The following is a 25,355-nucleotide window of genomic DNA, read 5'->3' as shown; positions in this document are numbered from 1 at the left end:
TGATCTGGAAATTATTTCTGTCTGCGAACTCTGCTAATAAGAGTTGCCTTTTAGTGAGCATTCATACATTTGGAAATAATCGCCTGCATACAAGACAGGGCATATGTGTGTCCCTTTTCGTGTCCTGTCTGGCATCTGCGCAATTATTTCCAAAAATCTAGAGTAACTCCCCTCTACCATTCCTAGAGCCTATGCCATAGTCACCTATTGCCTTGCCTACAGCCTGTTTCTTGCCTGCCTTGGCATTAAAGTCGACCATCAGTACAATGTATTGCGTTTTTACTTTGCTCATTGCAGATTTCACGTCTTCATAGAAGCTTCTGACAACCTGGTCATAATGGCTGAATGTAGGCGCGTACGCCTGTGGCACCTTCAGTTTGTACCTATCTATAGTCTTAATTATGATAACCGCCGCTCTCTGGTTATACTATGCCGGGTGTTTCAAATTATTAAACACATATTTTTCATAGAAAAGTCGTGAGAAATACACCACAATATGGTTTGTGCATGTGCATTCTAGGTATATCTTGTAGAGCTCTATACGTAAACGATTAAGTAGATAAGTTAAAGTAATCAACTTTTTACTTTCGATTTCATCGGGCAAGATTAAGATTATACCATAAAGTTGAAACCTAGAAACATCACACGTAAGGCCAGGTTTAAAATTTTTTTTATTCTCAATGTGTTTCGAAGTATCGAATGTAAAAATACGCAAAATACCCATAAGCTGAAAATTTGTCGAAACTTGGAGAAGAGCACTCAAAGCCGCTGTCCGCCTGTTCCACTCCTGAAGAAACGGCCGGCACAGCCTCTGGAAGAACAAAATGCAGTGTTGCGGCTGTGTTGGTCTCGTGGTCAGCAATCACTGGTTAATCATGGTGAACATGGCTGTCATAGAATATGTCCGATCTCACAGTTGCGCTGTGCTTGGAAGCGGCAAGCGACACAGTAGAAGCGGCAGGTGCCGATGCGGTTGCTAGCACGGGTTATGTGCGTTTGCGGCTATATCGTCCGAAGTACTCGAAGGCCGCCTTTGCTACGAGTGATGCTTTTGTTGGGCTTCTTGATTGTAGGCATGCCGTCATCGTGCTTGAGACGACAAGCTTCGTGCATCGAAAAACAAGATAGATTGGACGGGCTCGGTTCGCCTGTAGGCTGAAGGAAATCGATGAACCACACACGTGAGCAGCCACTCATAGCTATCACTTCACGTCGTCATAGGCGCGGTGGCATGGAATGTTCGTGGCCATGCTGATGCTATAGCTAGAGCCTTGGAGTGTGGTTGCCAGCAGAGAAAAAAAAACAATAAAAATAGTGGCAATCACAAATGCCACCTTTCTACATTTATTCTATTTTATAGATACAAATAAGCGCAGTGCATCCCTAACGTTGTTTATTTTATTAGTATTTACTGGTACATGGTAAAAATGTATAACATTTTTTCATGCATATAACTATCGCAAAGGCCACTAGAGGTCGCACCAGAGGAAAATTCTCTCCAAAGTGCTCATTTCGCATATGTAGTACTGACCATGCTATCCCTCCACAGAAAGTAATTTTCGACTTAGAAGGCGGAAAATTAAACATCTCAAATAATTCGAGGTATCGCCTTGCATTGCGCAACAAAACCTACCACTTGTTCATTATAGACAGGTGCTATGTAGCAATGACAGATTTTCATCGGCAGATGTGGATCTGGCTGTGTCTGAACGGCGACGCAGCTGTCACACATCACATGTGCTCTGCCCACTGTTTCTTTTTTCCTCCTTTCTCTAATGCCACGTGTAGCGGCCGAGGACAATGAGCTGCGTTTCTCGAGTAATCTATGTGAGCGGCAGGGTGAGTTGAATGAAGGCTTCGCCGCAACGGTTGCCGCAAAACAAAGAGGCGGGACTACGCTCTTTTTTTTTTCTTTATTGCCTGGCTTTTGCAAACAAAATTGGACAAAACAAACAATCAACAAAACACAATAAACGCTATGTACATACGACTCATGGTAAGCCAGCATGAATCTGGCTTCGTCTAATTAAAATTCAGGCAATGTACAGAGCGGCTCTAATTTTGAGAGCCACTCCGGAGGGTCCGCAGCGGCCTTCTGAATGGCCAGAAACATGTCCATATTTTCGCGAAAGTAAATCCTGGCAGGTCTTGCGTCTCGGTCGCAATGATAGCCTGGCATTCTGGAGCGCCATATACAGTGGAGGCCTGTCAGCATTATTAAGTCGAAAGGCACCCCATCCTCATTTTCAACAGATAAGTACCGAATGCCGTACGGGTCTAGGGAAATTCTTTCTTTAAGGTTCGCTGCAACGCATCCCAAAAATAAACCCCTTCCCAACAGTGTAAAAAAACATGGTCTATTGTTTCCGGCTTCCTGCAAATAAAACAGTGAGATCCCCAGGGTAAAAATAATTCCTTTCCCTCTAAAAATTTTTTAACCGGTAAGGTTCCGGTGTGCAGCTTAAAAAAGAAGGTTTTTGTTCCTGGCGGCACCTGCATTTTTTTCACTCTCTTTAAAACATCTTTGCCTGGGCCTCCCCTGTACAAGGCCCTGTACAAGGGCACGGGGAAAACTATATCACACAAAGCACGGTACAGCTTCTTTCGTTTCACAGTGGACAGAAAGTCATTCGAAAACCGCGCAGAAAGAAACCTTACACTGGCAACGATTTCCTGGTAAAAACCGCTGACCCTACTGTAAACCTCAGCAGTTCCGACTACGTACTGCGGCAGCAGGCGCCGCAGCCTAACTTGGCATACGGTGCGCAAAAACGGGTCTCTTGTGTCCCGAAAAAACAAGAAACGATTCACCAGCTGCTGAAGAAACAAATGGCCCAGTCACAGCCCACCTTCCTGTACCCGTCTGAACAGGTTGGCCCGGCTGCAGCGCTCCCAGTCAGACGACCAGATGAAGACGGCGAAAATTCTGTGCAGCTTTTGAATGCTTAACCGTGAACAGTGCAACACCTGCATGACGTACCAGAGCCTGCTGATGAAGAAGAGGTTGCAAACAGTGGCTCTGGCGAAAATTGACAATGTCGTCCCTTTCCACTTATCAGCTCTCTCCCGTATCTCTTTGACCTGCCCTGCCCAATACTGTTCGCTATCACGGTACGCATCGAGCGGAACGCCCAAGTACTTATCTGGTGTCGTCGTCCAAGGCACACTGGCGAACCGTTCAGGCGTAGACGCCCACCCGCCATGCCACAGCCCGAGGCACTTCGACCAGTTAACCACGCTTCCCGTAGCTTGGCTGAAATCGCGAACACATTTAACTGCCTCGCTTATGCCTCCCTCGTCCACGGCAAACACTGCAATCTCATCAGCGTACGCTAAGAGCTTAACTTCGGCTGCTTGCAAACTGAATCCGTTTATACTCCTGTTTTTCAGTATCTTCAAACAAAGAGTCTCCACATAAATACAATATAAAAGGGGGCTGAGGGGACAGCCTTGGCGCACCGAACGCTGCACGCTGATGAGGGCCCCCAAACTCTTGTTAACGATCAATCTCGTCGTGCAGTTCCGGTATGCCAGGGCCACCCCCTCGCGGATAACAGAACCTACATTAACGTGGCCTAATACTGCAAACAAAAGTTCGTGGGCGACGCAGTCAAATGCCTTTTCTAAATCGATCTGGAGAATTGCCACCTGGCCACTAGCGTCATCACAGCAGTCTAAGACACTGCGCGCAACGTGAATATTTGTAAAAATAGACCGCCCTTTAATCCCGCAGGTCTGACGCGGACCAACTAAGTAATGAATCACGGTCTGCAACCTTCGCGCCAGAACCTTCATGTAAATTTTGTACTCGACGTTCGTGAGTGCTATCGGTCAGTATGCTGTTACCAAACGTAATCTGTCTATGTCGTCCGTTTTGGGAATCAGCACAGTATGGGACGAACCATAGTATGGAGGCAGTGCTTTTATTTTAAAGGCTTCATTAAAGATAACCGGGCCGCCGCGGTGGCTCAGCGGTTACGGTGCTCGGCTGCTTTCCCGAAAGACGCGGGTTCGATCCCGGCCGCTGCGGCTAGAATTTCTTTGGAGGAGAAATTCTAGAGGCCCGTGTACTGTGCGATGTCAGTGCACGTTAAAGAACCCCAGGTGGTCGAAATTTCCGGAGCCCTCCACTAAGGCGTCTCTGATAGCCTTAGTCGCTTTGGGACGTTAAACCCCATAAACCAACCATAAACCATCATTAAAGATAACCTTCAAGACCGGGGAAATTACAAGTTTAAATTCTTTGTAGAACCCGTCGGGTCCAGGCGACTTACCTGGGTTCAAACTGTCTAGTTTGAACCCCGTAGCTCGAACCCAGTTTGTAGTGGGAACTCACTAAAGAAGCTTTAAAATTAAAAGCCATAGAAAGAGCCACCTGTATACGTCATGTGGAAAAAAAAAAAGAGGAAATGGAGCTAAAGGCACTGCTTCAGAAGATGATAAAACAGGAATGCCGAGCGCCTGGTAAATGGATTGAAGACATAAGAAAAACCAAACAAAAGCTAGAGCTTATCGAAGAAGAACGTTATCGGGGAGCATTGGTGAGGGCAAGGGCAGAAGACATGGGTGCAGGCGAAGCGCCAACGAAACGAGCGCTTGGTTTAGAAAAGGCCCATGCCGAAAGAAATCACATTAACGAAATGGAATGGTTAGGTGTTTTAAAAACGGACATCGACCACATCAAAGCAGCTTTTTTCGAGCATTACCAGGCGCTCTTCGCATCGCATCCGGTGGATGCTATCACATTTAAGGAGGCGTTTCTAGCCGAGATGCCGCGTCTGGACGACGAAACTAAAGACAGATTAGAGCAGTAGATAACTCAAGGGGAAGTTGAGCAGGCGGGCCTCCGCTCGGCGCCAGAGTGACCCAAATAAAGACCGGAGTTTCGCAAGAGGCCTCGCTATGTGTAGAATGCGCTTGACCGCTTCTTTCCGTCGGCGTCGGTGGTTCAGTGTCAACACATCATCAGCGTAATCTTGTTGCTTCAAGACTTCTCTTAATTTATACACATGTTCCACAAAATAATCACATACCGATCGTGCATCCAAGTCACAGTGTCAACTTGTGTTAATGAAAGTCCATTAGACACGGTTGTCTGCCAAGGGGCATGACAACTACGATATTTTAGTTATGTATTCATTCATGCAATAAAGAAAAAAAAAAAAAAGCGTCGGTGGTTCAGTGGTAGAATACTCGCCTGCCACGTGGGTGGCCCGGGTTCGATTCCCGGCCAACGCATTGGTTTTTGTATTTTCTATATTGCCTGTGCTGCTTCTTTGGAGCGAAAGTTTTAATTTAAGCTCCGTCCGCACTAACGCTTGGCTGTGTTTTGAACTAAGACACGCATATACCGTTTGTCATCATATCTGGAGAGGAGACGAGAAAAACTTTTCTTTGTCTGTTTTCGTGTCCCCCTTGCTGAGCTCCTCAGCACAGGACACAAAAACAGTGAAAAAAAAGTTTTCCTCGCCTCCTCTCCAGATATGATGACAAACGGTATATGCGTGTCTTAGTTCAAAACATAGCCAGAAAAATTTTTTTTCCTCTGTTTTTGTGTTTTTTTCTCCAGCCCTTGATGGGCCCCTCAGCGGAGGACACAAAAACAGATAAAAAAAGTTTTTCTCGCCTCCTCTTGAGATATGATGAAAAAAGGTATATGTGTGCCTTAGTTCAAAACACGGGCATGCGTGAGTGCGGGTGGAACTTAATTTAAATCTTTCGCCGGAAAGAGGCAGCAGCACGAATTCAAAAAATATAAAAAGCAATGCGTCGGCCGGGAATCGAACCCGGGCCACCCGCGTGGCAGGCGAGTATTCTACCACTGAACCACCGACGCCGACGGAAAGGAGCGGTCAAGCGCATTCTACACATAGCGAGGCCTGTTGCGAAATATCCGCTCTTTATGTGGGTCACTGCGGCGGCGAGCGCCTGGTGAGGGAGTCCCGCCTCGTTGTTTTGCGGCAGCAACACGAATACGCCTATATGGGAGTAAAAATGGAATAAGCTGTCCTCTGGAGCACTCCCTTTCACAAAAAGGGAGAACGGCAGAGGACAGCCTACTTCTTTACTCATTTCTGCTTAGAGTGTAGATGTGAGAACAAGCTAATATTTGCGCGCCTCTCGCTGCGATAATCAAGTCACGTTCACGAACGGTGCGCCCGAAAGTGCATTCCACTATGAGTGAGTGGGTATATCAATAACACTTCAGCAGCATAAGAATATAGGTTACACCAACATATCCCAGACCTGCTAAAGCAATATTGGGCTGCGCCAACTGGCAGCGAATATGCACAGCACGTCGTACCTGCATGATAGCGTGCGTGAAAACGGGTAAACGGTAGTACCGTACGAACATACACCACTCGCACCAAGGAAAAGAAATAAACATCAACATGCATGACAGTGTCGTTGTCCAGTGACATTGAAATATGGCGCGACAAGCTTTCTATTTCGCAGTGCACTAAACTATGACACCGCAATTATTTATTTATTTATCCATTCATTTATTCATGGACATTGTGATCTTGTACACAAGATCATAGCAGGTGGGAAGCAGTGTGTTAAGAAACAAAAATACAGACACATACAAAGAAAACAAAATTGCGCATAGAAAATCAGCAAGAAAGTAACGCGGCAAATTCATCAACAACAATCATTTAGAGTGCTCTTCGAACAAATGCAATGATGTCTGCCTGACAACACCATCAGTTAGGTTATTCCAATCAGTGATAGTTCTTGGGAAAAAAAAGTATATTTAAATTTTAAAACAATTAACTCGCGAATTTAATGGTGTTATGGAAAGAGAATGGCGATTTCTAGTTTGGTACCCCAAGGAATAGGTAAGGTTATTAGAGGTGTCAACAATGGAATTATTATTTATTCATTGAAAGAAAACGCTTAAGCGACATAGGCGATTTCTGTTAGGAATAGAGGGTAAGCCGCTTTTTTTGAGGAGGTCACTGACTGATGCTTGCCCACAAGTGTTATGTAGAAACCTTACTGTTTTCTTTTGGATTTTTCAAATTTACTTATGTATGCCTTCGTAAAAGGGTCCCAGGTAATTACTGCACATTCTAAGATTGGTATAATAAGAGTGTTGTAGGCAATGAGGCGTGTAAAAGGGGTCGCTAACTTAAGTGATCGTCGCAAGAAAAAAAGCTTTCGGGGAGCGATTGCTGAAACACAGTCGACATGCTTGGCTCAAGAGATGTTCTCAAAAATTCATAGGCCTAGATACTTATACTCTGTAACTTCATGAAGAAAATTATTATTAGCAGTGTAGTGATATATTCGAGGATTCTTTTAGGTGTTATTCTCATAAATACTTTTTTTTTTCCAAGTTAATTGATATTTGCCACTTCTCACACCAAGAAACTATTTATGCAAAATCATTATTCAGCCTAATTTGATCATCATACGAACTTATTTTCTCACACAGCACGCATATAATAGCTATTACAGTCAATTTATGTCGCACTCATACCCGCTTTTGATCATTAAAAGTGGGAAGCACGGGGGATGTAAACAGTACAAAATACCAAGTAAAAAACTAAATTCATGCAAGTAATTGCTTTGGAGTTCATGTGAAAACTTAAGGGAATAATTACCAATTTATTTTTGATAATTATCTACGCGGCATTGGGTGACGAGTGCGTTCTTTTAATGTGCTTACCTGGAAGCTACAGGTGGCTTCCTCATTCCTGAGCAAGTTTCTCACCATAATGAGATGCGCGGCTGCTCGTTGTGAAACAAGGTTTTCCGGCAATCATCTTCCAGGACAGATTCACGTATTTTTCCCGGCACTGAGAGGACCGTCTGTACACCAGTCAGTGCTAAAAGTCGTATTCTCGACTCCATAGAGAGATAAAACTACTCGCTGTTTAGACTAAGAACCGGAGATGCCTGCCGAGCATCTGATGCGAGGAATGATTAATAGAGTCCCGGCATTACAGCTTTGATGTTCAGGCCGAGCCGTGAACCACGAAGGCCTAATCGATCTTTGTTTGTTTGTTTGTTTATTGATACTGTTAACCCTATTGAAGGGTCATTACAGGAGTGGTAGGAAAAAAAAAGAAAGCAAAAATACCAACAAATCTGTCATCAAGCGCATTGTACGCGTAACAAGCCATTAAATAGCCAAATAGCCCGCGTTAAATCCGTCAGGTGCGGGATCCCTCCACTTTTATTAAGAATGCGAAAGCATTACTAGACCCATTACGAGAAAAACGGCGGCGTGTGTATGTAGTTAGTGTGTGTACTCGCAGATGACAGAGAAAATCTCAGCGATGGCAAGAAAACTAGGGTGACGTCCACAAGCTGCGGTAATAAGCACACAGCAAACCGAGAATCGCCATTTAAAAAAATCATATACTTGTCGCTTTCTGGCCGATCATTGTGCCCCCACATGGCGAACTCAATGTTGCGCTAAGTGTCCCGACTAGATTCCTAAAAAATAGCGAGAAAACGCTTGTCGCACGGCGTTCGCGGTGGTGTCCTGCGATTTCTCGTTGCATACAGCTTACATATGCTACTCAGGTTGGAGGCTAGCTTGTGACACCAATTCGAATCGACGACATATGCACTTTCAACTGCATGCCTTCCCAGACTCTTTACCTCCTCCCTTAAGGCGTGGTTGAGGTGTCCTTGTAAACAGTTACTGAGCAATTTCCTTCCCTTGGACCCACTTTCTTGTGAAATTTTGAGTCAACCGTTCGTCGTTCACCGTTCCGCGCGGTGTCATACGATCTCTCGCCGTTTGATTAATAATTTGGATTTTGACGAAAGCAAATTGCGCAGTATCTGTCTCACATATCTCGGCGGACACCTGAACAGCGCCGTAAGCCAAGGGAGGAAGGTGGAAGTGAAAGAAGAGAGAAAGATTTGCCGTTGTGGAGGTCTCCGGAATAATTTCGACCACCTGGGGATCTTTAAAGTGCACTGACAACGCACAGCACACGGGCGCCTCTTGCGTTTCGCCTTCATCGAAACGCGGCAGCCGCGGTCGGGTTCGACCCCGGGTACTCCGGCTCGGTAGACGAGCCAAGTCGAAATCAAGAGGAAGAAATGGGCTTGGGCAGCGCAGAAGGCAAGATAACCGCTGGTCTTTAAGGGTAACGGAATGAATTCCAAGAGAAGGCAAGCGTAGCAGGGGGCGGCACAAAATTAGGCGGGCGGATGAGATTAAGAAGTTTGCAAGGATACGGTGGACGCAACTCGCAAAGGACAGGGTTAATTTGAGGAACATGGGAGAGGCATTTGCCCTACAGTGGGCGTAGACAGGCTGGTGATGACGATGAAGCTTTCTTTACTCATGGAAGTTGCCTGGTGGACACTTACCACTCCGTTCTGCGTTATTATGTGGTAGCCTTACAACTGAATGACCAGCTCTGAACTAACTCGTGGTGCGAGGTGACGGCTTTCTCTTTTTTCACCAGCCTTCGTGTAGTGCTGCCGACCTTTCATTTTGATGCATCTCTAGTTTTGGAAAATATGCTATTGACTCTTACTAAAAATCATGGCAAAATTTTCGAGACGATACTGAGGAAACGTTTCGGTCACCACTGACAAGAAGAGTAAAAAATGGCTGCCTGCTTAAGATTCATGCAGTCTCTACCATCTAGCGCAGGAGTTCCCAGATCTTTTGTCAGTACTGGCGTTGGGTCCGAATCTTCCCGCGGCCCCCCCTGATTTTAAGCACTGCACCTATGATAGAGTGAAGAAGAAAGCACAAAATCGATAGGCCTACTGGCCTGATCTCTACAAGATATAGCGTCACACTGTACACTGCCTTCGGAAATCGCATTCGGTGCCATAGGACTTGCAAAGGTGCCAGAAAATAGTGCTAAGCAGCGGAGTCTCAACTTCAGAGCTATTATGAAATCTTAATAGAAGGGGGCAGGTTCCTGCCAACACAACAGTTTTCGATATGTGCCAAGGTGAAGTTCAAGACGTCTTAAATTTTTTGTCAGTCATAGAGCACATAGAGGCATGTGTGGTTCTGCGTGAATTTGCCAAATCTGTATTTTTCATGTGCATCCAATAAGTGTCAAATAGACCTGACAGTGGTGGTTTCAGGATTTTATTATTGGGATTACTATGGCTGCTTTCCACTCTTCCGACAGTTTGACTTCTTATGATGTACGAGTGAAAAATAATGATAATGATACCACACAGCCAACAACCTTAGCAGTGACTAGAGCCACCTGGTTGAATCTGCAACGGCAGCTTCCTCGTAGCCGGGAGGCAACCAGGCTTTATTCTACCGGCAATTTCCTCCAGATCCTGTTCACTTGGTATACTTTTCCTTACTGTAAATGTTTGGTAAATTTGTACCATTTCCTTAAAACCTGGCGTTGAAAGTCAGTTTAACACAGCACACCTCCCTCGAAGGCTCCGATTATGCACTTCAAGCTGAAACGAACCATTCAAACACCGGCATGATCCGCTCCGAGTGGTGAAGGACCACCAACTGCATTAATACTCACGCCAATTGCACCTGCCGTGGGTTACAGCTTCGTTGCAGTTCTCGCAAGACAAAGAGGCGGGTGTCCGCAGTACAGAAGCGCCCACTTGCCGCCGTGTGACCCACAAAGCAGGGGAATTCCGTAGGAACACTCGCTGCGCACTCATTGCGCCCGGCGAACTGGACCGTGGGCGACGACGGCTCAGTGGTAGACTAGTACTTTCCCGCAGCGCGGGTGGCCCTGGTTCAATTCCCGGGTGATGCAGGTATTTTTTAAAGTAATTTATTCTCTTCTAAACGCATTTCTGCCAGAACACATGCATTGCAGTTAGTGCAATCCTTTAAGGATGCTCCTGTTTCCATCTTTCCCTTGATAGAGGAATATGCTTAAAGAATTGCTCAGAGAGATGCTAGCCTTTCGCTAGAAGAGGCAGTGCTGTACACAGCCGGGGCCGCAACTATTCCACCGCGCTTATGAAAAATACTGCAGCCAGCCACTTGGGTCTCCACAAACTCAAGAACATATTCTGAGCGATCAGAAGACCTATTGGCTGTTTACATTCCTTCCATACGTGCTCTAGGCTCTCGATGTTCAAGACATGGCGGCTCATTGGGCTCCCCAGTGCACCTGGGTAATTGGAAGGGGGGGGTGGGCAGTTAATTTGTGACGTCACGACTGCGTGCGTTTTTGATGCCGATTATCAAGCATTTTCCCGGGTTCGCGAAGTCCCTGTCTGGCTTGAGGATTGTTGCCTTTCAGCGGACGCCAACCTTTGCCGCTCAAATGTGCGCGGGTCCCCGCAATCGGTGTGCAGCCGTCTCCCCACGAAAGCGGCTAGCAAAAAAGGCGGCACAAAAAAACCAGCAATCCTTCAGGAGAGAGGCTGAGCTGAGCATAAGGAACTGTTTTGTGAGCACTGCTACAGCGACAGCAACAAGGCTTGCAAATTCGCGCAAACATTGCAGACCCCGTTATAACACCGAGCGCAGTAAGCGTGCTGCAATAAAATTACGAAATTTAATGAAGGATTTGCTTATAAGCCAAAGCATTTAAGTATCTAATGCAGTTTCCTTGGTCCGCAAAATATTGGTTTAATCATTTTACACCAGGGCTGTTCGGCACCACTACACCTTGGCTTGCTGCCATCGCTGTAGACCGGGTTTGAGTCTCTTCTTTGCACAGGTTTTAACGCGACAGCGTTAACGGCCCCGTGTTGCAGAAAAGCCGGTGTCGTTGGCGTTGGCCGTGAGCGAAAAATTCCAGAAGCCCGCTACTTTTCCTCTGCGCTCGGCGCGCACGTAGCGCCATCAGACGGCTCCAGCTAAAACCTCGACCACGCAATGTACGCACTGCCCCAAGAGATAGCGCACGACGGCAGCGCCTCCTATTGCCTCCCGCTCGTCACGTTCGGGCGCAGTGGGGCCGTGCGGGGAGGCGGGGACGCAAGAATCACGCGGTGAGCGGCGAACAACGCAGCGCACATCCGAGGCGCGTTCACCACGAAGCTTGCGGCTTGCTGCCGGTTCGTTCAGGAAGCTATGCTGGCGTTTATGGCATCGGGTATGTTGAGAGGTCTCCACGCATACAAGATGCGGAACACGGGCCATACACCATCGGCTCGAGGGGCGCACCACAAGCCGCGGTCCTGTCTCTCCTGCTCTTCAATTTGGCAATGCTTCATCTTCCCTCCAAATTGTCTTCTTTACCCGGGATACATCACGCTCTTTATGCGGATGACGTTACAATCTGGGCCACGCAAGGTAACCGGGGCTACTAGGATTCCTGCCTGCAAGCAGCGGCGACCCTAGTCGACGACTCCACGGCCTACTGCGAACTCCAGTGCGCCCCGGCTAAATCAGAATTTGTGCACGTACGCCCCTGCCTTCCGGGAACCAACTCGGCTTCGCATCAGCCTCCCCTCGGGACTGATCCGGGAGGCCAAGGAGATCCGCGTCCTTGGCCTCTTCATGTACCATCAACGTAGGGTCCACACCACCCTAGCCAAATTTCGCATGGTGGGAGACCAGGTGAGCCGCATGGTCTGCCGGTTCTCCAATAAGCAAGGATGCACTGCAGCTTGCCCATGCTTTCATAACGAATAGAATCCTCTACTCAACCCCTTGAACCTGCGCAAACACGATGATGACCAACTGGAGGTCATCCACCGGAAAGTCATCAAGCGAGCACAGATAATACAGGACAGGCACCATGCTCTCACATAAAGCCATGCTCTTTGTGACAGCCAAACAATTTCCGATACAATCCATGGCTGAAGGAACTAGGAGTTGAGTTGTTTGATGCTACAGGTGGAATTAGCCTTGCTTATTCTGCCGGAAATTGCTCCACCGTTGCGTCACTTATATGTTAATGTCCTAAAACCGGTCAGATGTACCCCGCTATGCACAAAGACGCTTATAATAGAACATAGGCCACTCCCGCAGTCACCATCTATGCACACATTCGCTCGCAGCACAACAGCATCTACTCCAGAAGTCACCATCAGTAAAGTTTCACAGGTTCTTTCGTCTTCCTTATTGCACCAGCGGTGCCCCGCCAGAGACGGTTGGGTTAACTCGAAGAGTGAAGCTCTTCGCACCAGGGGTGCCCCGTCAGAGACGGTCTCTCGATGAGTACAGACGCAGGGGTGAAAAAGGCAATAACTGAAGATTTATATACAAATATACACAGAATATACAAGTTCAGGCACAACGGCAAAAAGACAAACAACAAAAAGGGTGGAACTGGCTAATACTAGGGGAGGCCCCTACTCGGCGTTGCCGAAGATGCGTAGCATCTCACCTTAGCGCAGAACCCCGCTTCCGGCTCCGGGGCCCAGTTTTAAATACTTAAAGGCCCGGCCCACATTTGGTGGCTTCCAATCATGTTACGATGTTCACATGATTGGTTTATCGAGAGCCTGGCCAGCCCTCCAGCTTCCGTAGGGCAAAACGCCCTTTCCACAAACCCAAACGCACGGTCGTGTCAAATGAAAATAAACACAAATATACATTCGTGCTCGGTACCGTGTGTCGGGTGGACACCCGTACTTCCCGGCGCGTTCGCGAGCGGCCGCGTTCCAAGAAAGGAGACGCTCCGCTTTGAGTGCCCCCAGCCGCGTTCCGATGACCCCCGCGAACGCTACCGATACCTTACACGCCCTTCCCAAGATTCTACAAAGGGCTCAAATGGCACATTTAGAATTACAAACAAAAGGGATCGATGTCTGACACGAAACTACCCTTCGGGTGACATAACATAAACAAAACGTACACATTCAAATGCGCGTTTCACACCTGTAAAACCAGCACATTCACCGAAGTCCAAGCTGTCGCGCTGCGACCAGTTGCACCAACAGAACCAAAAACAACACTGTACACGGGCACCAACACAACATTACTCAAAATGCACACTTAAATACACCCAGTGGCATGCCTGCCGTGCGCCGTAACACAGCGTCCAAGTTGGTGCGTTGCACCCAGTTCATCACCACCAAGTAGACACCCTCGTCCTGCTCGCGAACGGGCACACGCACACACACAGACACTCGCAACTTGAGCGTTCAGTAGCACTCGCACGACGTCCGTAAGTGGCCACGTGAGCCTCCTTAGTCGCACCGAGCGTCCTTGTGTGCGTTCGAGCCACTACGCGTCTCAACACAATTAACGCCTAACTGCCACTCGGCTCATTAGGCTGGTGCCACAGCAGGGCAAGAATTCAAAAATTGCTACCCTCCAGGATCGAAAACAACGTCCTGATCCTCGATAAGTCCAAATCTTTGACCCCACGACGCACCTGAGAGCCCGCTCTCTCTGGCGCGCCGGTACGACACGCGTGGTGCGTAAAGAGCATAGCCTCTGGCCCGTCCAAATATAGCAGTACAGTCAGTCTTGCTACACTTGATATGCCGACCTCTAGCACGGAACATACTGTTCCTCGCGTCGACTTTCAGCGTGAAAGCCACGCACCTGCCTCCTGCCACTCCACCTCGCCCGGGGCCATCTGCACCTTTAATGCACGAGCAAACTTTGAAACCGTCGCTCCGTGCTTGATCAGCACCCGCTGGCCCCGTGGCATAGTCTGACTCCGAGGCTCCATGAGCTCCCTGACAGTCACTTGACCCGGGCTTGCCTTGCGGCAAGTCGCCACTCATTTCCGGGTCCTCAACTGACCTGGTCGGGCACACACCGGGTGCGTTCAACAACTGCGCGGCGTTCTGCCCGGTCGGCCCAACAGGCCCACCTCCGCTCTTTGCCTCGGATGAAGGGCTCTTGCCACCAGAAACGATACGGGGCACTTCATGCCCCATACCCGACACAGTGTGCGGCTGCGGCAACGCCAGATTTTCACTGGCTGTTACTAGCTCCGCGTCAGAGGTCACAATCTTAGTCATAGAGCCTACAGGAATTCCACCGCTGTCCTGTTTGTTATCGGACACCTTGGTCACGATTGGCCCTAGATCACTAGAATTGGGCTGCTCCTGTTCTTTGCTAGCCGCCCGCGGTGGCGGAAAAGCTGTGGTATTTCCGCGTCCTTCAGGAATCCTGTTATCACTTCCTGAACCTATCGCGGCGTTTCCTAAGAAAGATGCGTTCCCACATACCGGCTGATTGCTTTCAGCGTCCTCACTGCTTTTTTCCTGACCTGTGCATGACAAGCATAATCCTTTGTCTTCCAGCACAGGCTGCCTCACCTCTCGGGACTCGGAGCAGTTCTCCCTGGTTAGTTCACTAGCTTTCCTAGACGCCTTGAGCTCAGCGAGCTCCAGCGCTAGCTGCTGGCGCTTTGCTTCTAATTCATCCAAGACGCACTTAACATCCTGAGGTTTCTCCTCGCACAGCGGCGTCTTTCCTCTATTCACTTTCGCAAGTTCAGCCTGAAAGTACGCTAAGCGCGCCTTCGCTAATTCCACTCGGTACCTCACGTCGAGTGAGGGCCGGCATGGATAGCCCTCCATACCGCCGTCTGTACTCCTCAACTGTCCTACCGGCTCAAACACATGCACAGGGACGCTAACAATGCGACGAAGGAAACTCACAGTTTCGATGCGTCGATCCGCATTGCCAGCTCCTTGGCGTCGCAGTCCACCGCCACTTTCACCGGACGCTGCGATGAGCTGTCGCACGCCGTTGGTCCTGTGCACGTTGTCACTTGCTGCGACCCGCCGGTGACCGTCAAGTCCTCGACGCGCTGCTTTCCTTCACCGGACGCAGTCTCGCGTCGCTGGTCCGCTGCCGTGGTCCTTGCGTCCTTGCCGCCGTCTCTCCGCAGGTCCTTTCTCGAACGCTGCTGTTGCCTGACCGTCGCCTTTCTCCCTGCGTTCAATCTTCTTCCTGCGCCGTCTTCCGATGGCCGCAGGATCCTCGTCGACTGCGCCAGTAAAGATCACAGGTTGTTCTACTTCTTTGCACCAGAGGTGCACCGCTAGAGACGGGTTTGTTCCAACTGGAAGACTGAAGGTTGATCTCTGCACCAGGGGTGCCCCGTCAGAGACGGTCTCACGATGAGCTGAGACGCAGGGGTAAGGCAAATACTTGAAGATTTATATACAAATATACACAGAATATACAAGTTCAGGCACAACGGCAAAAAGACAAACAACAAAAAGGGTGGAACTGGCTAATACTAGGGGAGGCCCCTATACACATATTCACTCGCAGTAGAACATAGACTATTGCAGAGTCATCATCCATGCACACATTCACTCACAGAATGACATAGACCACTTGAGAAGGTACCATCTGCGCGCACATTAAATCACAGAATACCATAGACCGTCCCTGCTGTCACTATTTAGAGTAAATATAGAGTAAAGCCTCTGTTGTGCAGATTCTCCACCAAGCGTAGAAAGCTTATAGACAAGGTGTCAGTAGGGAACCCGTGCTCTAACCTCTGAAGGGCAGATTTTGAATCAGGATGACAACAGGTTGAGCCCGACAAGACCCTAACTTCCATAAAGCGGCCTCAATAGCCACAGTTTCGGCCGTTCTGGAGGATACGACAGCAGAAATGCATACAGACCACTTCAGGCCAAAGAAGGAATGTAAAAAGCCGCTGCGCTAGCTTGTTTGACCTCGTGCACAGAACCATCCGTGAAAATTTGAAGATGGCGGACATACTCTTTTTCCAAATGTTCAAGTATGAGTGAACGCGTTGCTGCCAAAGGAGAGCTGCGCTTTGCGCTCACATGGGGAATTGTGACCTTACAGTCGAGGGTTGCAAAAGACCACGGTGTTTTGAACCGTTTCCTTTGCCTCGGAACATTAAGACCTAAAGAACTAAGAGTATTAAGTGCCAAGTAGGCCTTCGACTCATATCTCTTGCAGAGACGCTGGAGAAGGGATTGCCCAGCTACTTTCTCTCCTAGGCGGCCAAGATGCAGTAGTAGCCTCTGTGAAGTGACAAGGTTAACGGCTTCGACAGTGACTCATGAAGTACTGCCTTGCTCGAAGCTGCCTGAGAAACTCCAATGGCTCTTCTTAGGCCCTTTCTATGGAAAACTTCGAGACGTTCACGCTGTAATGCCGAGGGGGAAATTAAAGGCAATTGATACATTATGCGACTGATTACCAGCGCTTCATGAATTGTGACCATTGAAGAAGGATAGTTTCCCCATTTCTCAATAGCAATTCTACGAAGCACATTGAGAATCGAAGATAGAGAAGAGACAATCGCATCGACAGCTTTTCACCACTGTAGACGGGAGTCAATAATGACGCCCAGAAAATGCGTGCGATTTAACTGACGGATGCAAGAGTGACCAAGGTCTATCCGCAACCGCGCTTGACGTCTTCCTACACCTGGAAACAGAATAAAGCAGAATTTTTCCACTCATAGAGACAATCCAACACCCTTCTCGTAGGGACAGTACCACCTTGCAGATGCAGCCGTCCTGGAATATTCAAATAAATCTAGGTAGAATAGGCAAAATTAGGTAAATAACCAGAGCTGAGGCGACAGTAGGTCGAACAACGTCTTCGTCTTCCTACTAGGAACTAGGAAGCGCACAAGATCCCACATGATATATCAGAAGCAACCTCGTGGCATGCACAGTCACGTATATGAGGACTATTGTGATAGTCTGTCCGTCTGAAGCAGAGCACACCTCAAGCCCATTCGGTCCACAGCCACTGTAGCCTTGTCACCTAGACCAAGAAAGCAGTCATTATTGTACACCCTTAAGCTGAACGCTCTTTGTTGGCCTCCACCCTTTTGCCCCATAGGTGAGTACCGGTAAGATACAGCCGCTGTATACTTTTCTCTTGAGGGACATTGGTAAACTGCCATTCATGATCTGAGAGAGCCTGCCAAATGCGCTCCACCCCATTCTTATTCTAGTTATTTCCCTCTCATGATGCGGATCAGCGGCCACTACCTGACCTAAGTAGACGTATTCCCTTACCACTTCCAATACCTCATTACCACTCCACTGATACCTCCTACCTATCCTGTGTTATTGTGGTCACTGTTCCTGTTTTCTGAGATGAAAGTTTTCTGCAAAATGCACTTCATCGATAGCTGCTTGAGCGAATTGGGAAGTTCTGGCCTAAATAATTGCTGAGGCAGTCCCTTATGTCTGACTGTTGGGTGCTTGCATAAGGCCTGCCGACGGGCTGTGGATAGTCTTCTGATTCCGTAGCTAAAACAATGGCACCCCACGAGTCATCATAAGCTTCTGAATGCTGCTCACAGAAGTTGTGCAGCACGCATGCTGTGAGGGCAACGGTAGGCACAAACTTATAATGAATGTCTGTGCGCTTCAATAAAACACGCCAACGCCCCTTCAGCCTGCCAAATGCCTGCTCCACAACATTCCTCGCAGTGCTGTGGTAGACACTGAAAGACTCGGCTTCTTTTTAAAGCCTCCCCGTATAACCTTTCAAGATCCAGGGCAGGGGGGGATACGCAGGGTCAGCGAGAAGCATGAAGGGAAGAAGCTTCCCCTCTTTGGCATCAGCTGGTCACTGTTCTTGTACAGCGTCGACATTTTCAGTGCTGTGGAATCATGTGCACTGCCTGGCGCAAGGCAGGAAATGCTGCGAAACCTGAATGAAAAAAAAAATTGGGATACACTTCAAGACAAAGAACATTTTGCAGGTTATTGTTTACACCATGTATTGGATGCTGGAGCACGGCTTGCAAAATAACAGCAATAAGTTCATATGTGAATTGCTCCATAGGGAAGCAAAATCAGCCAGCAGTACAATATATAAAAATGGAAATAGACGTAATTATAGAATATCTTGAAAAAGCAAAAACAAGCTGTAAACCACACAGAATTGCATTCTATAAACTTTGCGACATCACTGCCATGAAAAGTGCCGCTGGGAACTTCCACAGAAATCGTGCCGAGCTCCTTTCTGCCATCTTTATATTTTTTTTGCTACAGCTAGACCCTAACTGTAGGTTATACAAGCATTGCATTCCTATAGCTTGTTTCTATTTAGGTTAAAAAAGACTAGTACTTGTTTAAACAATATAGTTCACAAGAACACCGCTAGACTGCCAAACAGGCAGTGTGCTGAAAGTCTGTTCTGAGATTTTAAAGGCAAACAGATTACTTATGGCTGTCCCACACAGCTCAAATAGAATGAGATACATGCTAGTTAATCATGCTAAGGATATCTTAGCACACAAGAATGTCAAGTTTGAAAATTCATCATGCTTTTCCTTGCACAAAAAAAAAACCACCAAAATAATTATTTAGTTTCAAATCTGAGAGTTATTTGTGTGGAGCACTTAATCAGCATTCTTCATTACTATTTTCCTTAGCCTTAGTCGCTTTGGGACGTTAAACCCCATAAACCATAAACCAATCATTACTATTTTCCAGAAGATTTGAGTTAATGTTGTTGTATACAAACAGCAAGAAAGCTTAGTTTAAATAATGAATAAACAAGCACTTACAGTCCACTGTCGTCCACAACTGCCTGCATGTTGTAGGATGCCCACAGTTTGCGATTTATAAAGTCTCTGTAGCCTTTTTTTGGCGCAGTGATGGGAATATGGGTGCCATCAATGGCACCACATATCTGTGGGATGTGGCACTTCTCGCAGAAATTCCTGGCAATCAATGTGGCCTCTTCTGTTGATGGCAGGTAGATAAATTTGCTTGCCAGGTGGTTTCTTACGGTATTGCAGAAGAGGTACACATATTTCTACACAGTGCTCTTGTGAATTCCGAACTGGTTTGCTACCACTCTGTACTCGCAGCAGCTAGCCAGCTTGTACAGAGCAATAGCAATTGTTTTGTCGACTGGCACTGGCTCTCGCACATAATTGCAATCCGGTGACACAAACGGAGCAAGGGCAGCAACCAATTCACAGAAATTTGCCCGTGACATTCTGAAGTTTTCCTTCCAGTCACCATCATCAAAATTTGAGCAAAGAATTTTGTCCCACCAATCACTGCCCCTGCTCTTCATCCACATGCGCCGCTTTGGTGGTGGTGCCAGGGATTCCAGTCCTGCAAGATATCTCGTGTTACCACTTTGACGCACACAATTTTTTTTCACTACCCTTTCATGAATATGCAGAAACTGCAGACCGTGGTGCATGCATGAACCACAGTCCTAAGGAACGAGTGGCACAAAAGATGCCATGATGCTACATAAGGTATTCACAAGCACAAACTCTGTTGCTTGATTTTGAGTATTTCCAATTTACTTGCAGGTGGTTTTTGTTGCAGTTATTAAAAATAATCATGTATAAAAGAGGGATGCATATTTCTTTAGGTTACTCCAGCTTACTTGAGTTTATGAACTTATGCAGCACTTATCAAAATCCCGCAACGTTATATCATTAGTTTTACGCACATGTCCTTGATTCCTGCTACCCTAAACCAAGGAGCAATTTACGAAAATCTTGCGACTGATGAAGCGTCATGAAATAACGATAATTAATTTCACGTACTGCGATCATTTACTGCCACGTCACCATGCTGTTGAGTACTACACCAAACACAGGATAATGTATTCCCGAAACAGCGCAGCACATATTTGGCAACGAGCTGTAACGGCACTTCCGCGCTTTTCGTCTGTTCACACACAACTATTAAAACTGATGCAGCCGCCTGTATCTGGAGATATGTAGCTTGAGATTTTACACATGCCACATCAACCTCTATATTAGTTTCTGCACACCAGGATTAGCGCGTACAGGCACAGAAAAATAGATATTAACGTACCATACATCACGGCGACTTCATGGTGGGACCAACCGGCGGTGAGCGGTGCTCGGCTGTTCGACATACTGCGTATACGTTGGCAGCGAGCCCGGTAATGAACCACCGCGGCAGACAGCAGCAAATTGTGCACGGTTATCCATGACATCAAAAGGGTCATGAAATAAAGCTGATGGAGATTAAGGATTGCGATCAAGAGAGCAGTCGACACGGCCATCGCGAACGCGCGGGAAAACTCGGGCCAAGAACCGGAACCGGAATTGTCGGAAGCTTGCACGATAACTGCGAACCTCGACGCTAGGTGCCGCTGCGATGCTTACGCGCTTGAACCGAGTTCATGTAGACACCAAGCGGGGCGAGTCAGTGGCGAGTCGCGTAACCCGACGCTGACTCGACCCGGTCCTGTCGGGTTCATGTAAACAGGTAGAGGGACGCCGTTGTGAAGGGCTCCAGAAATATCGACCACCTGGGGTTCTTTAAGGTGCACTGATACTACACTGTACACGAGCCTCTAAAATTTCGCCTCCATCAAAATTCGACCACCGCGGCCGGGATCGAATCCGCGTCTTTCGGGTCAACAGCCAAGCACCATAACCACTGAGCCACCACGGCGGCCCTAAGGCAGATTAAGTATAACCCACAGGCTGCAGATCCAATACTATTGTCTCTAATAAAAATAACAATCTGTAAGGTGCACGTTCTTGTGTTGGTCGAATATGAATTCAAATATAAGCCCTTGGGAAACCTATAGACCCAATATAAATTTCTATAAAACCAAAAACCTTTTCTATTTTTTTTTCGCTGGGACATCGCATCAGAAATGTGTTTCATGGTGCACCAAAACGCAGAATGGGGGCGGCGCTTCTGTCGTCGTGGCAGAAACGAATCCGACGTTCGTGGAGTCAAGTTCATGACGCGTGCGCAAACCACTGTTTCCGAAAACGTCTTGTCGCACGCAAGGTAGCTTTCAAACACAGTACACACATGAACCATATGAAATCAATGATGAATACGTCACGGAAACAACGTCGTGCGCTCACTTCTTCGCGATCGCTACAAGCATCGCAAAAACCGCGAGGTACTGCTACTCGCTGTTGTCGGTGAAGATCCTAGAGAGAATTAGCAACTCTTAAAACAATCACGGACGGTTTCAAATGAACACTTCAGGACACCGCCACCACTGACGTTTTGAATCGGTTTCAAGACCACTCCCTTAAAACAGCGCAACTCACTGCAGAACTTAGCATGAGGGAGAACTCTGGCTTTCTGCATGCACACGACGCAGTTCGCTGTAGCTCTGAAAACTGGTAATCACCACCATCTAGACCTTGGTTTGCACTCCTCTTCCTAGACGGACGTCTTTGCCCTGGCAAAAGAGAAAAAAAGGGGCCTGTGCGCCATATAAGAGAACAGCCAATGGTTGAAAACCACAAGAGATGCTTGTCCGCACAGCCGTACAAAAGTTGGAAGTAGACCAACTTTGTGTGAAAGCCTCTCGGGGGTTCCGCACTGTGCAAAGCGGTCGCCGTCATGTGGTGCGGAAGACGTAAGGTTGGGCGACATGGCGCCGTCCACTCAAGCGGTGCCGTGCGCCTCACTACCAATTCGTCACTCCCGCTTCACACAGCCGCAAGTTCAGAGTGAATGATTGGCGCACGAGGCTTCTCATTTGATTCAAAATTCTCGCAGTGGAACAAACATACAGTTGAGTAACGAAATGCAGAAAGGCATTCTTCCGGGCTAGTGGGTGTGATTCTATTCGTGGGGCCAGCTTGAACATTGGGACGTATGTGTTCTGAGTGTCGGTAGCAGCGGAGGTGGCTCAGTGGTTATGGCGCCCGACTACTGACCCGAAAGACGCGAGTTCGATCCAGGCCGCGGCGATAGCATTTCGATTGAGACAAAACTCTACAGGCCCGTGTACTGTGCGATGTCAGTGCACATTAAAGAACCCCAGGTGGCCGAAATTTCAGGAGCCCTTCACGATGGCGTACCTCATAGCCTGTAGGAGAACTTTTTGACGGGTTAGTTGGTGCATCGTCTTGAAAGAATGTCGTACGCCAAAAAAGGACGAAACAGAAAGGAAACACAGAACAGGAAAGAGGCGCACTTTCCTGCTCATAGCCTGAGTCGCTTTGGGACGCCAAACCCCGTAAACCGAATCAAATGTTCTGTGAACATATGATTCGTGTGTCTCCTTGTTGTGAGATACTGGAAAACTTCCATTCATTATCTAGAGGAACCTGCCATATTCGTCCCACCCATTCTCATTCTTCTAGCCAGCTTATAGCGAACGTGTAAGAAAGACACAGGCGAGACCAGTTTTAAAACGAAGCGAATGGTCCTTCCATAACTGAAGCTCACTGCAGCAGGGCACGAACTGCTCACTGAAACCTGCGGGTAACGAAAGAACAAAAAACAAACGTTGCTTGAGGTATTGAAGCCTGCAACCAAGCCAGGAGACAAGGCTTTCAAACTCATGGTAGCTGTGGAGGCCGTCGTGACTGGATAAAGCAAGTTGCAATACAGTTAGCGAAATAAAATTTTGTTTTTGCGAAAATTCATTGCTTTTGTTAACATTAAGGTTGTCTTAAAATTAAATCTTTTAATTGCTGAAAAAATACACGCGCCTATGCATTTATTAATTTAAAGATATCGCTTTTGCTTCCTACTTTTATTTGAGCTCCATTTGCTCTAGGTTGATTTAGGTGGCAATTGGTTCTAGACAGCATTAAAACCTTAGTTTGGCGACCCAATTCTTTGTTGCTTATCTTACTGTGAGAGATTCTTTGCGTTTAAACACGTCCAAGCGTCATTCGAAACCAGAGAAGTTGGGTTTAGTGGGGCCTTTTCTGTCTTAACAATGAAAAAAGAAGCTGCACGGCGTGTTTATGCGATATTTCACTCGGTGCTTAACATTTGTAAGCTAACTTTTTTTTTATGACTCTCGACACGCAGCAGCATGCATCCCCGTGTAACAGCTCTTTCATTCCCAAATGGTGTGTTTCTGCCCTCCACAGGCCGCAGCTTGCTGGCTGATAGAGAGAGAGTTGAGACGCGCAGATTTATTGAACACCTATATATGTACATAAACTGAGGACGATATGACTCTCGCACCATATGAAACATACTCCCTACATAACACACTGTCGTCCCGTGGCCCTTGCAGCCGTAGACTTGATAGAAATGCAAGCATCAGGACTCTCCAGTCTTTTGCTTTGAGCGATTTTTGGTGTGGGCGGCCTTTCTTTGCAGTGCTGTAAAAATATGAAAGACGAAGAAAAGAAGAGAAGAAGCTAAGCTGGTGACTCCAAGCATGCGGTAGAAGTTGTCGTATGACCCTGCTGCGTCCCTAAACAGCCCTGAAATATGTGGAAGCAGAAGGGATGGAAACAGTGAAGGTCAGTAGCAATAAAACTCTGGAACCGTACCGTTTATTACTTTATAATTCCCTTTTGTTTGTACTGCAAGCCCGCATCTCACTACCCACTGTTCAGCAGATTAGGTCAGGAGAAAACTCTAGAAGAAAGTCTTGATAGTAATTTTAATTCGAGGCGTGTGGGATAAGACGCACTCCATGCGAAAACTTTCGTTCACCTAGGCTAGCGCTTGCTGTGTGCATACACTACAGCGCATACTATACTGAGCTGCTCTTTGTATGCCATCCAAAATTTTCGCCAAGTAAGCTTTTCAATCTACTTTTGACTGTGTTTGGGCAACTGTCACTAGTGCAGTCAGTTTCATTCCCGTACCCGTACTAGCTCCTCTAAGCCCTTAGCTCAGCTTAGCTGGGATTCCCTGCATAATCGTATTAAACATTCGCTCTTTGTGATGATACCGGTAGGGAAGGATGGTATCCAGTGTGCTTGTGCACTCACCTACTATCCATGGGCTCAGTGAAGCCGGTAGTACCATGGCGAGGCCAACCAGACCGCAGCAGGCTGCCGTCCGTTCGATGCCCAGATATGACGCAATCAGCACGTACTTCATGCAGAGGATGTACCCCTGTGACACCCCCAGCACGATTGACAATGCAGCCAGGAATGGGTAGCCGAAGACGTGGGGCACAGCCGTCATGGCTGTACACAGCACTAGAAAGTTGAACGCGTAAACAGGGCCACGGAAAGAGGGCAGCAGGTCGGACAGCGCCGGCAACGCGATGCGACCCATTAGCTCGCCCACAGCGAAGAGGGATATCAGCTGCTTAGCTGCGCTCAGCTCGATTCCTTTGTCGATGGCGTAGTCCACGATTGTCGTCGTAAACTCTACGCATATGTAGTCCCCAGCCAGGATGGTGATTAAGAGAACGTAGAAAGCCGGCATGGTGAATAACTCCAAGGCTTGTCTGAAGGAAGCACCCTCTCGAGTTTCCGACTTGTCTGCTTCCAGTAGAACTGAGCGTTGCTCTGGCTTCCTACTGCGAAGGAGAAGATACGTTTCCTGTAACCTAGGAGACACTGTCGCGCCCAGTCCACTGAGAGCGAAGAGAAGATTCTGGGCGTCCGAATGCGCGCATTACCCCGTGAACTTTCTACTCTACCCCCCCCCCTTCTTAGAAGTGATGACACTTCTGCGTTTCAGTGGGCGAGCATGACGGGACAGACACAGCTTTCTTTGAATTGTCATGATAGCCTGTTTGTCCGTCTATCACTTGTTTCCTTTTTTTTGTCCCGATAAAAGAAATTGCATTTAAGGCAATGGCTGGCGTGATA

General features: G+C 47.6%; 1 protein-coding gene, 1 non-coding gene and 1 pseudogene across 2 annotated transcripts; all 3 read right to left on the bottom strand.

The window, feature by feature from the left end:
* LOC149370080 (uncharacterized) overlaps positions 1-21,011 on the bottom strand; it is a 38,486-nt pseudogene extending 17,475 nt beyond the window's left edge.
* Positions 5,766-5,836, bottom strand: TRNAG-GCC (transfer RNA glycine (anticodon GCC)). Its single transcript has one exon. It is a non-coding gene; the product is annotated as a tRNA-Gly (tRNA).
* A 1,641-nt stretch (positions 21,012-22,652) lies between the features above and the next one.
* Positions 22,653-25,141, bottom strand: LOC149370079 (monocarboxylate transporter 12-like). Its single transcript, XM_089559829.1, has 2 exons — positions 24,522-25,141; positions 22,653-24,005 (listed from the first exon to the last, which is right to left on the bottom strand). The coding sequence occupies exons 1-2, from the start codon at positions 24,964-24,966 to the stop codon at positions 23,839-23,841; spliced, it is 612 nt and encodes a 203-aa protein (XP_089415955.1). The 5' UTR covers positions 24,967-25,141; the 3' UTR covers positions 22,653-23,838.
* Positions 25,142-25,355: the final 214 nt, after the last annotated feature.

The sequence above is a fragment of the Amblyomma mixtum genome, chromosome 1 (assembly GCF_055824585.1).
Source record: "Amblyomma mixtum isolate Tamu chromosome 1, ASM5582458v1, whole genome shotgun sequence".
Lineage (NCBI taxonomy): Eukaryota > Metazoa > Arthropoda > Arachnida > Ixodida > Ixodidae > Amblyomma > Amblyomma mixtum.
The sequence above is the reverse complement of the archived record's forward strand: the minus strand, read 5'-3'. Positions and strand labels throughout refer to the sequence as shown.